General features: G+C 40.7%; 1 protein-coding gene across 1 annotated transcript in view; it reads right to left on the bottom strand.

Moving 5' to 3' along the window:
* trpm3 (transient receptor potential cation channel, subfamily M, member 3) overlaps positions 1-13,514 on the bottom strand; it is a 159,550-nt gene extending 146,036 nt beyond the window's left edge. The window contains exon 1 of the mRNA XM_042487953.1: positions 13,311-13,514. Coding sequence (XP_042343887.1) covers positions 13,311-13,514 — 204 coding nt within the window. The remainder of the gene's footprint in view (positions 1-13,310) is intronic.
* Between the last annotated feature and the right edge of the window lie 1,384 nt (positions 13,515-14,898).

Here is a 14,898-nt window from a genome sequence, read left to right as displayed (position 1 = left end):
GCCACAGCAACAAAAGTTTGCCATGCGACCTTATCAAACCTGTCTTCTTGCGTTCCTATCCCTCCCTTTCCCTTTTCATCGCCAGAGTTCATTTTGCCCTTTCTATCCCCCCTGAAAAGTTCACCATACACATCCTCTCTCTGAATAGTATCTAGGGAGAAGATCTCCTTAGTTTGGCTTCAACAAAAAAAGGGGGGGTCATGCTACACCCCACTGTGTCTGTGTGCGAGAGAAAGTGATAGATAAAATGTACCACTTTTATTCGTAACACCTTTCTCAAAATTATCCTGCCTCCTCAATCCTCTCGCACTTTAAGCTCCATCTGTATCACGCACTCACTCTCCTCTGTCTCACAAACAGTCGCATACAAATAAGTCCTTTCATCCTCCCAAAAGATGCTTCATCTCCTCAGCACGCTCCCCCACCATCTAACACCTCCCACCGCGTTCACTGCTTAAGCAAACTACACGATACTTCGAGCTGTTTCCGAGCTACTGTTGCTAAGGATGTCAGTCAACACCCTCCACAAACACACACTACCTCACACCATCACCGCCATCAAATAACCAGCTTATTTGTACTACCAGTCTGCCACTGAAACGTGTGTTAAGCAGATTAAAATGTTGAGGACTTAGCTGTGTCGGCATGCCAGCAGCCCTGCCTCAGGTTTATGACTCAGCTCCACAGAAAGTGAAATGAAAGGTCTCAGGAGCTGCATGAAAGTTACTGAGAGAGAGCAATTAATGACTGCTCACTCATAAATGAAAGAAAGCCAATGTTTTTGGCAGCCTGACTTTTTTGTTTTGCTGCTTTTGCTCATTGCTTTATGTGGTGCTTTGCTTACAGGGCACTGTGAGAATGGATATGTTCACGTTTTTTTCACACATCTGTCTGTGCTCCTCTGGCCTCCTCCCCTACCACTACCTAACCTTTCTCCAGATGGCTCTCTCATCTGTCTGCTTCCCTTTGCTATTTCATTTCTCTTTAATTAGTATGAGCTGTATTACGATAGGCTGAAGATTTACAATGCACCATGGGTATTATTCCACCCACACCATTGCCTGTGAATTACTATCAAAGACTCCATAAGAAAATAACGTGTATGAATGTGTATTTAACAATAACTTAATTAAACGCAATGAAAAACACAACTGTCACAGTCTAAATTAGTACAGCTCTAATTGGCAGATACAGGGGATAAGGATGTCCAAATCAAGTTTGTTTGGCCCTAATCAGAGTAATTTAATATTTGGTTTCTGTTGATCCAGATACTGATCATATACTATAGGAGCAGAGTATTTGCAATGTCGATGATTAAATATGTTTCTGACACATTGAAATAATGGGTGAAGTCTTTTGACTTTGATAAACATTATTTTTTTATGAGCTACATAATGATTCAAAACGATTAAGTTGATCTTAATTCATTAATATGATGAGAATACAATTTTAACTGGAAAGAGCTGATTCCTGAAATTGATGCTAAATGACATTTCAAGGGGCTTTCATAGCGCTGCACGGTAACTCACCGCCTCCAGTCATTTCAATGAGGGGAAGGCGGCAAAGGGGAGGCAGTTTTGAAAGGCGCGGTCGGGGTATGAAGTGTTCGCCGCCCACGTGCACACGCAGTTTTTTGCTCTGCTGCAATGAGTTCACAGTAATGAACTTTTGGTGATTGCTGCCTGGGTTTTGCCGGTCAAACCGGATGGCAGGCATTATAGAGCAGAAAGAAGACAGGATGGAGTTGTTCAACACAGCACCAGCAACTTGTGAGGATGAACAAAAGAGAAACTGGTCCTGGGATAACATTTCCACCAAGCTTCAGAAGACTGGTAAATTGTCATAATATATAGACATCTTTGGTCATTTCAGAGGTTTCTGATGTCCTGCAGCAGCGGGCAATTATAAGCCAGCTTGTACTTCTGGCAGTATTGACCGGAGCACCTGCCTGGAATCACAGCCACTGACCATGGCGGCAGCAACCACTTCTAAAAACACTTTTGGGGGAACGCTCTTGCAGAGGTTGTCAGGGCGATTACTGTGCGGCGGTGTGAAAGCCCCTTTAGTCTGTCGGAATTTCAGAAACACTCATCCACTCATAATCACAGAGTCTGAATACAGATACACAAACCCAACAACAATCAAGCTGGCATGACGTTTCCGTTGACGTTTGTCATTTTGACAAAACTGAATAGGGGTTATGTCAGGATTGGGCCATAGTGGCTGTCAGTCATCAACCAACGAGCCGTTTAACATTGTGATTTAAAAGCTCCTTCCTCGTTCATTCCAACAGCAGGGCGCAGATTTGTGATGGCACTAATGGCGTTCATTGGGCACATAAAAATGAATGAATTGTAATTTATCGACCACATGAACTGTAGACTGCCAGATGGGCAAAGTGGTATCCTTTTTAGGACAGTTTGTCACCGCCATCATGAAGATTTGCCACAATTAATGATAAATATCTGTTCACCTCTGCTGAGCTGACTGCTGTATTTTATTTTTCTTTATAATCCACTAATAACTTATAAATATTACAGTTTTCATCATAAAGCAGCGTTCCAGCACCAGTTGGGTTTTTTGGAGGGCTTTTGTTTGTTGACATAAATATCACCATATATCGTATACCCCGCCGAAATTTAAGAAAGGCATGAAGGTTTGAAAAAAAATAAAAAATACTGCCCAAGACTAGTAAAAATTATATCTTCTCTAAGTGACAACATCAGACTACAGGATAGGGAATAAAGTACCGTTCTCTCTAAATACTCAACTCAACCTTCAACTCCAAAGATGTAGCAGGATCAAGGATGATTGTCATTTTGTTTTTTTTTTCTTTTACCTTCTATAAGAGGACATGAATCCATACTGTTTGTGTATAAGTGATTTTGGTTCATCTCTTCAGGGGAAAGGAGAAATCAATATTTACTGAGTACAAACTGACTCCTGTAGCTCATTAAACAAACACTTTGTCTGTGGATAAGCAGACTAACTGACGCCCAGGATTTTTGTGCAATGAAGTCAATCAATTTTTTAATAGTAAGATTATGATCCAAACGACATTAACACTACTTGAAAAAACACAGCCTGCTCATTTATTTTAATGAGAGCACTGGATCTGACAAGCTTTTAAACTTAATGGATGCTTAAACAGGACTTCCAAGATCATATTTCATCTCCTCGTGGAATTCTGTACCACGACCTGTAGCCGCCTCGAGCCCTTCAACGTAGCGTTCATGCAGCACTTCTAACATCCTGGAAAGTGGAGGTTTTTTTTCATTTCATAGATGCACACGCCTACAGATTCTTCAGAGTCTGCAGTGCTCTGACAGGGACAAAAAAAGAGCTGTCACCCTGCTGCGCAGTGTCCAATCATGTGCATTGCATCTTGCGAGAGTGAACAGACAGGCCAAAGGAGAGAGTTAGATAGCAGTGTGAAAGTGCCATTTCTGATATTACCACTAGAGTCACCAACGTCACAGATTTCCACATGGTGGATTTAAAGAGCACAACATTTAAAAGAAAGGTGAATGCTGATTGTCAATGGGACTTTCAGTGTATTTTACCACAATGAAAGTAAGAATTCTGCTAGCAGGCCCAGTGAAAATTAAAGCAAGTTTAGCCAAAAATGAAACAAAAAGAAAAAAAAAAGGTCTGGTAGGAAACCAGAGGGTGTTAACAGAACAATACACCGTTTTTCTTTCACATTTTTTTTCTGTAATAATAATAGTGTCAGTAGGATTCAAGCAAAAGCCATCACCAGACCATCTGTGGAGGCCATCCTTCCTCACGCTTGGTTTTACACTATCTTAGCCTCATCGCCCACATATATCTGTAAACTGGCTGTTGTTTGTCATCCTGTTTAATAAGGCTAAGATACATAAGTGTGCGCTCAATGAACTCTTAATCCGTAAGTCTTTCACAGTAAAAACCACATGGGGCCCTAGAAGCACTGTCAGCATAGCAGCAAGAATTTGCGAAATAAAGTTGTAAAATATGTTTAGTATGACCCTCATAGTTTTGAATTTTTAGGTAATATGTTGGCATCAGATTATATTTACAGTAATGTAGATAGATAGCATCTGAAAATGCAAATGATAGAAAGGCAAAGGATCATGGCTACGCTGCAAAACATAAACATAAAGCAGCTCTGAAACTCACAAATATGAATCCAGCTATGCAGAAAAAGCCCAGCTACAGGGGAGACAGCTAGCCTCACCTACAGTCATTCAGTAGCATTCAGGCAGCAAAGGCAACCATGTGGGCCTATTTTTCATCCTTAAACCATACTGTCTTTGCAGAAGAACCACACTGTCATATTCTACGTGCTGCCAAAGACACGACCTGGAGAACTCTGTGTGAAAAGGCTGTTGGGAAAGTTGGTACAGTACCACTCTTCAATTTCAACCTTGGAGCAGGCGAGACAGAGCTGGATGGAAATGTATGCAAGCACAGATGCAGCCGAGGCTTCACAGTTGTTTATATTTGGTTTAGCAAGAAAGAGAAAAATAGCGTTTGGAGAAGATACTGGTTTTGAAGCATTCAAAGCTTTCTTTTCTTTTTTAAATTTTTATTTGCGTCTTTTCTCAAATACTGGACATTATTCATGAGATAATGAGGGGGAAAAACCTACTGCAAACTGCAGACAGTATCTTCGGTGGATACTAAGTATAGTCAAGCGATAGCAGTGCATGTCTGTGGTCGCAGTTACTTAAATGTGCATTTCAGAGGACAGAGTAGAAAAATAAGAAAAATAATCCTGAGCAATTGGGCATTTACCCAAAGGTATACAGAGAACACTGAATAATAAATGGAAATTGATTCCTTGCAAGAATAATGAATTCAATAAACAAATCAGTGAAGGAAAGTAGCAGTACTTCTGCTTATTTGAACCATTACTACCCAAATCAGGCTGTGCCACACTTTGTACCACGGGTGCAGGCCACTTTGAGACCAAGTATCATGGCATGTTGATTTATCATGAGATCCTGCCTCTGTATGAGAACATGTTGTAAAGCCCCAATCACACCACGACACGCCTCCAGCAAAACACGTCGCCAGTAAAAGCATACTTTTACTCTGCTATGGCGCCCCTGTCATGCACTACTCTGTTGCGCCACAAATCCCATTTCTCTAGTAGTTTTTAGACGCACGTAAAATAGTCTCAACTCTTTAAGGCATGGCGAGGAGATACACAACTTTTGAGCTTGGCCAACCAAGTCAAGCAACAGGCGTGATTTTTTTCATAATCAATTTGATACTGCCAATGTTTAGGACTGTGTCCTTGTTTGTCAGTCAAAGTTTTTTTGTGTCTTTTTCCGTCCACTGTGAACACAACATTGGACTTGAAGCCTCATTTGTTGCATATGCATGTTCATCCTGCTGGCTGGCTCACTTTGACTCTAGCAGACTGGACCGAATCAACAAATGGCTTTTTCCTAAAACAGAAACAAAAAAATGTGAAAATCACTAACAATTCTTGCTGCCTGCACCCACAGGAATAACGCAAGGCAAAAATGAAAATAGCAATTAGCAAAGAAACTAGTTTTCAGTCCTGACAGCAACAGCCCTATTTCTAAACTCTCCGTTATTACAAGAGAGTTGGCAGGTCAACCCCTCTTATGAAGTAAATCAACACAGACTGAGGCTGTGGGTTATTGTTAATATGTATTTCTGTAACAAAAAAGGAATCACCTGGCAAACACAGTGTCTCACTTTACTGTCTGCACAGTCCACAATCACTCCCAAATACCACTGGTCCCCGAAAAAACCTCGCATACAAACAGATCAGTAGACGAGGCAGTCAATATGGAACGACACTACACAATGCAACACCTTAACTGACCAACAACTGAAACACGGTGTAACTTCACCTGTAAATGAATGTTGCTGTTTTTGACACACAAAGCAGTATGAGGTTGGGGAAACCACAGGGAAATGTGCTCTTCACACTACTCTCCCCCTTTACCACTGAATGCATCTCAAAATATTTCATGACACAATAATGTTTGGATGCATCTGAGGTTGTACAGCTGCATGGCAGCTGTTTTTTGATGTTCGTTTTGCCACTGCATGTGAGAAGAAGCAACTGGAGCTAAATCATTTGTTTGAGCATTGTAATAAACTTTATTCTAATTTTGAAAATAACTCCCTGTCATGATCAAATTGTCAATTTGAAATTACAAATTTGAGCTTTGCAATGTGAGTGATAATTTCCAGGCATCCAACATGCCTCTGAACCTTTCTGGTTTTTCAGGAATGAAATGTGTTGAAAAGTTGTTTTCGGCTGATTGTGCTACCAAGGCAGCAAAAGCACAAATGCCTGATTACCTGCTATAACTCACAGAAAACACATTTGAATGTGTGAGCCGCTGATAGTTCTTCTAAAAGCATCCCTTTTAAAGACAACACAAATTGCTGAACCATGCACCGTTTCCATAGGAACTGTTGCAACTCTTTGCTTCTCTCCGGCCTCTGCTTCATGAAGCAATATCACACTTGGGTTCATTGTAATGACAATCTGATACAAGCATTCACACATTTTAGGTTTCATCTCTCTAGGGTACAGGAGTTTCAAAAAGAACAAATTGAATTTTCAATTAAAAAAACCTAAAACAAACCGACCCATTTTCTTGCAATGAAGCAGTGACAAATCAGTGGTACCTAGTGGCCTTATTAGATCATTATGCATATATGTATTGTGCATGAAGAGAGATCAGAGATCAGACAGAGAGCTGGTTATGTCTGTACTCTAATTATAATATATAATAATTTGGTTAGATAACGTTTTAGAGACATGCATAATAGCATAAGAGCATTAACAAAGTGTCCTTCTATGTAAGAATCATTAAACGTGCAATAATGGATACAAGTGAGCCCTTTCACATTGTCACTTGGTTTTCAAATTATCATTTGAAACATTCTACTGATTATAGCTGCTTCAACAAACATGCAACTCGCTGTTGGACATTTAGTGACTGATGCAAAGACGACATGTCAAATAGGCACATTTAAGTGGCTAAACGGATTCATGAATTCATTTCAGGAGCAATATTGTTCAGTCACCCAGAGCAACATTATTAGATACAGAACAGTCCTTCAGATGGATTATTTCAATGTTTTTGATACCAACACCGTCATATTCTCATGTGATACTGGGGCACAGGCACATCCTCCCTTTACTGGAGCTTTTAGCTTGCTTACTAGGAGTGAGGGAAAATCGATTCACATTAGAATCTCGATTCTCGTTTTTAACGATTCAGAATCGATTCAAAAATCCTAAACATCGATAAAAGATTATATTTACTAAATATAGTCTATTCTTAACCCTCTAAAAAAGTGTATCATTTAGAAAAGTCTTAGTAATTTTGAGACCGTTTGTCGGATCGTCTTACTTGTCTCTGCAGTGAAAGCTGTGCCGGTCAGAGGGATGAGTCCGACGCATCGTAGCTCTTTCAGAAGCCTCAGTATGCAGCCTGGGAGTTCCGCTGTTTTTACGGGACCCTTTTTCAATAAATCCGTAATAATGGATCCGATATTGGGTGTCGTACGTCCATATTTTATCTATATTTCGATGATAAACATACATTAGCGTCTATGCTAAACGCCATACTGGTTTCCCATGATTCCTTTGGAGAGAGGTCAGAGGTTGTTTTAATGTTGTCCACCAATCGGAAGACGAGCCGACGCTTCGTATCCGCTTACGTATGCTATACGTCATCTGGTTCAAACTGCACTGTGATTGGTCTAATCCACCTGTATCTATCGCTCTGTGTTATTGGTAGCGCCTCATGCGTTAGTATAAACTCTGGTAGCCCCTAATAATAATAATAATAATAACAAGGGTAAATCAGGAGACAGTCTAACAAGCAGCAGGGCCTCATATGGATGTAAACTCTGTGTTGACTGCAGGCAGAGCAGGCAGGAGAGTCAGGGCCCTCTCTGAAGTGTCAGGAGTGTGATGTGGCCCTCTGCATCATCACAGATAGGAGCTGCTTTGCAGAATGGCACAGGTAATGGGATACACAAAACAACTGCAAAAAAAAAATGGTGGGACTTTTTTTTTAAGTGTGTCAATTTTTTGAAATATAATAATTACAATGTTTATTTTTTCACTTTCTGATTCCCAACACTTCTACAACAAAAAGGCTTGTACATAATAAAACCTCCATAATTTTATACACACTTTGCTTTCATAACATAATATGCCACTGGCAAAACAGACTGGAGTAGATCCTGTAATTACACCTCCTATATTTTGAATCAGAAATCAATTCTGAATCGAATTGTGACCCCAAGATTCGAAATCAAATCAAATCGTGAGATACTGAAAGATTCTTTGACAGATCAGCATTTTGCCATTTTATGGCTGTTTCACTTTTGATTGATGGCACATGTGTACAAGTTGTTGTGTAAATGATTATGCAGTTTGGTTCAAGTTTTAATTGGTTATTTCTTCTTCTCAATGTGAGAGACAACTCACAGTGACAAACACATAGTGAGCAACAATGAGCCTAATCAGAGCGACTAAAGACCAATGAGGAAAGTCATGCTCTGAACCCAGTGGTGATCCCAGTTGGCAAAATGTCTGTTTTCAAGACCACTGTAGTCCCACTGTGACACAAGATGAGACTCATTACAGCCAAAAGCATCAGAGCGATTGTTGCAGCTATAAGGCTTTGACACCACCATCCTATCTCAAATTGCCATATTCTCCCAGGGAGAGTCCACATGACATACTGCTGAACACACTGAAAGAAATGCATGCACAGACACACACACACACACACACACACACACACACAGTGAAGCAGAAAAACTAGCGCATTAAATACGCAATTTTAACCTAAAAAAAAAACATTTTGTCTTGCTGTAAAAGGGACAGGGGATTTCTCTCGCTACTCGAGCTATACTGAACAGAAGGCCTCCGTGATCCACAGATGGCTTCATGAACTGCAGGGCATTCATGAGACAATGAAGACAGAAGCATGACACAAACTGAAACACACGCTTTACCACACATTTGATTTCCACTGACTCAACAGGCTCACAAACTGAAAAGAAGCAGCGTTCACTAGGTGGAAATACCACACAGGTGCGTAAAGATCTACTAAACCTGTAAATTCAGATAAATGGTGACACTGATTCAAAATCACAGATAAGCACTTGATGTGATATTTATCAAAACCTGTCGAAAATATTTAGTCACAACTTTTTCTTCTACATCACCACGCCTCCTCCAGCTTCACACAGTACTTCTTTTGAGCCATGCATAACAAGAAAACACCTCAAACTCCAATGCAAACAATGTACCAGCCAGACTAGTGTTCAGCTAAATAGTTGCTGTGTGCAAAACATATCATGCAAACATATGCTTCTGGCACTGCAGTAACAGTATTTGAAGGAAATTTAAAAGAATTTTCTCAAGGTGATCCTGAGGTATCGCGTCAAATTCAGGGTCGATGTGATTTTTGACCACTAAAATCTAATCAGCTCATCCTTGAGTCCACTCGAACATTTGTACCAAATTTGAGGAACAGACTGATAAGGTCACAGTAACCTTGATCTTTGACCATCAACATCTAATGGGCTCATCATTGAGTCTAAATGAATGTTTACGCAAAATTTGAAGAGATTTCCTTGAGGCATTGTTGAGATATCAGTTTCAAAAGAATGCGCTGGATGGACGGGCAGACCGATGACCCAAAAACATAATGCCTTCAGTCTCGGCTATCGCAGGTAAAGAGGCATAAAAATAATGTGAATCACTGGATACAACTTCCAATATCTGATTTTATTATTTGTTTGTCTGCAGATGACGAAATGCAAATAGATGTGAGAGATGAATAGATTTACTTCCCTACAGTAAAACCCAGACAAACGTATATCCACAGTGTTGAAGTCTCTTAAAGCTGCTCTCTTTCATTTTCCCTATCTGTCCCTATCTGTCCCTATCTGTCCCTATCTGTCCCTATCTGTCCTGGCCTCTGATCCCTCTCGTCTTTCACTCTCTCAGCACTATAACTGAGTATTGGATTCTCAAAGGGCCTGTGGAGTAATTCTCTTACTCACTTTCTCTCCCAATTTCTATCCTTCACTCTCTGACAGTTAGTCACACACAGGATCACTTACTCACTCAGTAACATGCACACACACAAACGCACACACACAACTGGCCATTACAACTGACTAATGATTCAAAGTGTCCAATGAGTTGAGACAAGCAGAGGTGTTGTGGCAGTATCACTCACTGTTGTGGTTCATATCTAAGCAACATAAATCCCAGAGGATCAAGCTTAAACACACAAACACACACACACACACACACACACACACACATACACAGCGCAGAAGACAGACAAGAGCACACACAAACTTTTTCTATGCTGATTCACTTTTCAAAAATCTTCTTCTTTACGTTTACATAGTCCCTCTTTACATCTGTGATCAAACTGTCTGACAGCCCACTACCTCACTGTAGTAATGCCTTAAAAAAACACTTCCTCTAATATTTTCACAACAGAACATGTGTGCAATACAAACCAGCCCTGGTTACTGGGGCACAACTGAAAAGCCAGAAATGGATCTGGTATCTTCAACCGTGCATATCTCTGTCTCCCACACATCTCCCAGCTCAGATATCTCTGCCAAATATCACCCCACAGATCGGCTGAGTATGATGGTCCATGAGCACCAGCTAGCAGCCAGCTTTTAGTTATTCTGACCTTGATTCATAAACATCAGTGAAGTTCTACATTTCAAAAATAGAGTGGATGGTACCCCGGATCCCTCTGGAATTTTTTTTTCCCCCACTAGCGTGAAAGATGTTGCCAAAAGACATAAAGTAACCACTGATTTTAAAAAACTACAAGCATCTGCAACACCTTGAAGCAGGTGCGGGAGATAAAAAAAAATATGAAATAACAAAAGAAGAGGGCAACAAATATGAAGACAAAGTTTGATTTCCAAAAAGTCAGTGGTTTCTCTTTCACATTCTCACAATTTTTCCCACTGCAACAATCTTAAAACTTAATTTACCAACAAACAAACTTAATTTACAAACTTAGTTTAACTTAATACTAACAGTTGTATGGGGTATTCAGGTGTATCATTCACAATTTTGGCAGATGGATGTTTCTCTTCCAGTCTTTCAAGGTGTCCTTGAACTACTACAATACTACAGTACTACTACATGAGACTCTGCATCATGCACAATAGCTTGACGGGAGAAATCTGCCAAAGTCACTGACAGCCTTTAAGCTATCGGCTGTTCTATTACGCTGATGTAAAATTTGTGTTATTTAATTAATGTTTATAATAATCCCCAAGAATCTTACATTTCTTGATATTAGCAACAGCTTTGTCGAGTCTTCATTGATCATCATCATCATTCCACCTTTTAATAAATACTGCATCTATAAAGATGTTAATATCTAAGCCACTTATACATTGCTCATAATGCATTGGATTATAAAGTCATAAAACAGATAGCTGCCTTTTTTAAAGACAACTAATTTGCACACATCTCTCTACAGGATTGTCTCGTCTTTGGTTTATACACCAGGTAGTTATCTGAAAGGTTGAATCACTATTGCATGCTACAGTTTTTGTCTTTTTTCCCACTGGATATGGGGTGTTGAGGGTTTTTGACAGACTGGCCATTTGGTCAATTTACTCATTATCTACAGAGAGCACAGACACCATAATTGCCACAGTCTTTGACATATAATGTGTTTGGATAATGTGTTTGGATGCTCCAGTAGGTGACTAGCATTGATTACCTAGCATTATCTCAAAAGTTTCAAACAAGTAGCAGCTTATGTAGTCAAGTTTAATTTATATTTTTTGTATTCAGTTGTGTCGTGAAAAATATCAATACATAGCGATACTGAGTATCTGAAACTGTTTCAATACTCATTTTACCAGTACCAGCAGTCATTCTGTCGGTAACGGTATAACAGCGGTATAGTAATTCTGCTGTTCTCTGCTACTAACCAAGACAGAAGAAAAGTTGTCATGGTATCAACCAAATCACGATGTTTGTTTACAATAACGTTTGGGTAGAAAACCCCCACATCACTGACATTAAATGAAGCAGTGCTGAGCAAATGCAGCCTCACTTGGTTAGATTTAAGCCACCTAAAAAAGGCCAATGTAAAAAAATTAAATACAATAATTAATTAAATATACTAAATTTAGAACATTTAATACCACTTTGCCTTGTCGAAAAAATGGCCCTCTCTGACAGAAAACTTAAGATGTTATCTCAAAGCCTCAAGACTCTATTGACAAAAACAGAAATATTACTTTGCTGAACAAAGGAGTTGCTGGTCTAAGGCTGCCTTCACTGGTAAGGTTAAAAAGATATTACAAATATACAGTAGTGTACATCTAACTGATATTTGTTTTTTTTAGGTGGGTCAATTTAGATGGCTAAAGTACGTTATGCTGCAGCCCTGCCCACAGCAGTAAACAGCTTAACATTAGCCTCTGTGCTGGTTAATTAACTTTATCAACGATGCTAGTGAAGCAACACAATGCATAGAAAAGCACAGTGGAAATGTCAGACACGTCAGACCACCATGTTTAACCGTAAATCTGTCAGAAATGAACAGGTTTTTCTGATTTTACATATCTCGACAATTCAAATCAACTGCGAGCTGTCTACCCCGGAAGTGATAATTGTTGTTAGTGGGACTTCAAGTTGATTCAGTATGTGGCCTTTGTATATTTATCCTGTAATAAAAACTTTAAATTGTATGCCCTTAATGTCATTTTTTCCCGTTGTATAGAAAGTGGGGTAGATATTTTTCGAGGTATGAGAGGAACAACAAAGTTAAAAATGTCAGTACTGTGACAACACTAGTATATAGTATGTAGTGTATACATAGTATGTATACAACAAACCCAGAAATAAGTACAATGTTTTTTTCTGTCCGCAGTACCTCGTTTCCAAGGTAACAGGGGATGGAAGACTGTGTAAAGCTAAAAACAACTGCAATGAAGCAAAAACCGTCTGACTTTGGGTGAATGCAACATGCTTCGTCACTATTAGCAGGCGGCACCGCAGCGTGAATAATCCATTGAGGATTTTAAACACTTTTACTGAACTGGTAAGTTAACCAACAAGTTAGACTTCCAAATTTCTCTACCCCATTAACTTCCTAACCCCTCACTGCTGCTGAACTCGCTCCCAGGCAGGGTGCTATCTCGACAGCAGCCTTTCCTGTCCTATTTCCCGCCAGCACCCGGGTCATTGATTAATCTTTGGGGGAACATGTAGAGGGGGCCTGTGTATCCTCGAAACATCTTACCGGTGGCTGCTGGGAGTTGAGCACCCCCCTCTTGGTGGACCCCCCTCTGGAGCTCAGCCTCTTCCACGACTCTGAGAAGCGCCCCCTGGTGGTGGGACGCCCCGGCCCAGATGTCCCGGACGCAACAGATGAATCATCCCGGGTGGAGAAGGGACGCTCCCTGCGCACCTCCCTCCGCTCAGCCCACTTCTTCTTGGAAGCCATTTGTGTTTAAAAAAAGTAAAAGTGGTCAAAAAGATGTGGGAAGCGAGGCGCCCACACTGAGTCAAGGAGGTTGTTCTTTGATCAAACTGGTGCCACAGGTGGCATCTTCACTTCACTCTCAACTCTGCTGCCTCCTGAACAAGCCTGAGTCACTGAGTCTGTGTCTTTCTTCTTTCTTTATGCCTTCCCTCTTACTTTAAATGTTGCAAGAGAAATCTCCAACTCCTTTCTCCCCTCTTCTAGTTTTTCCCTCTTCTGGTCTTTTGATGAAAAAAAGTAGGACAAAAGATCTCCACCTGCTCGGCTGCACTCCTGTGCTCTTCTTTTTTTCCCTGCAGGCTCCCTCTGGGAGGGATGAGAGTCAGGGAGGAGAGGTGGCGAAACAGAAGGTGCTGTCTGCACCCTGTTGCATGTGCTGTTACTGTGGCTCGGCCGTTGATGCTGTTCTCCCTCCTCACAGAGACAGAGAGAGAGAGAGAGAGAAACCGGCGAACAAGGCAAGGGAAAGAGAGAGGGAGGGAGGGGGTTGGAGGGTACAATATTCAGATCCGGGTGAAAGGGGCTTCAAAACAGAGACGAAATAATAACAAGGAGCTCCCAGAGTGGGCAGAGAAAGAGCAGGAAAAAAGAGCAAATGACAGCAAGACAGGTGGAGAAAGGAAAAAAGAAAAAAAGCTCCCCGACAAGGAAAACGAGGAGAAAAGAAGAAGTCTCTGGAGTGCAGGGCTCGAGTTGAGAATAGAGCAGAGCTGCTTTAAGCTGACTGAGAGACACAGAGACAGACACCCTGTTCAGTAAGTCACTCTCTCACTGCGCTCTGAATACCACAGCCACTAAACCTCCATCTCCTCCCTCTCCTCTTCCTCGAGCCTTCATTCACAATCTCACTCCTGTTTTCAGGGCAGGGTGCCTGTCTTAACGGTTCTTCTTCTTTCTCCTCTTCCTCTTTGATATACATGGTTCACAATCCATGAGTTAAGCCACCTGAGCCTTTGGAGACTAAAAGAAAGATACCAAATAAAACCTGCAGTTGTGATCTCCTCTACTTTTTCAATTTCCTGCAGCATTACTGGTTGTCTTCTCCTCTCGCTCTCAAACTCCTCACTCAAAGTCTTCAGTGGTGTTTAAGGTGATGCCATGCTGTGGAGTTGTGGAGTCAACGAAGGTGAAAATTTGAGTTATCTCTTCAAGCGTCGTGAGACCAAAAATGCTTGTTATTCTATGAGAACCTAAAATGTTTCTCGCTCTTTTTTGGCCAAAGAAAATGAGAAAAATATTCTGGGACAAAAAAACAAGATGAAAGACACTAAGGGAGAGAGAGCAAGTGAGATAGCGGGACAGATACAGGGAGACAGAGTAAGAAGAGGTGACAGTGTCTGAACAC

Source organism: Plectropomus leopardus, chromosome 6, assembly GCF_008729295.1.
Source record: "Plectropomus leopardus isolate mb chromosome 6, YSFRI_Pleo_2.0, whole genome shotgun sequence".
NCBI classification, from domain to species: Eukaryota; Metazoa; Chordata; class Actinopteri; order Perciformes; family Serranidae; genus Plectropomus; species Plectropomus leopardus.
Note: the sequence above shows the minus strand (reverse complement) of the source record. Positions and strands in the feature narration are given on the sequence as shown.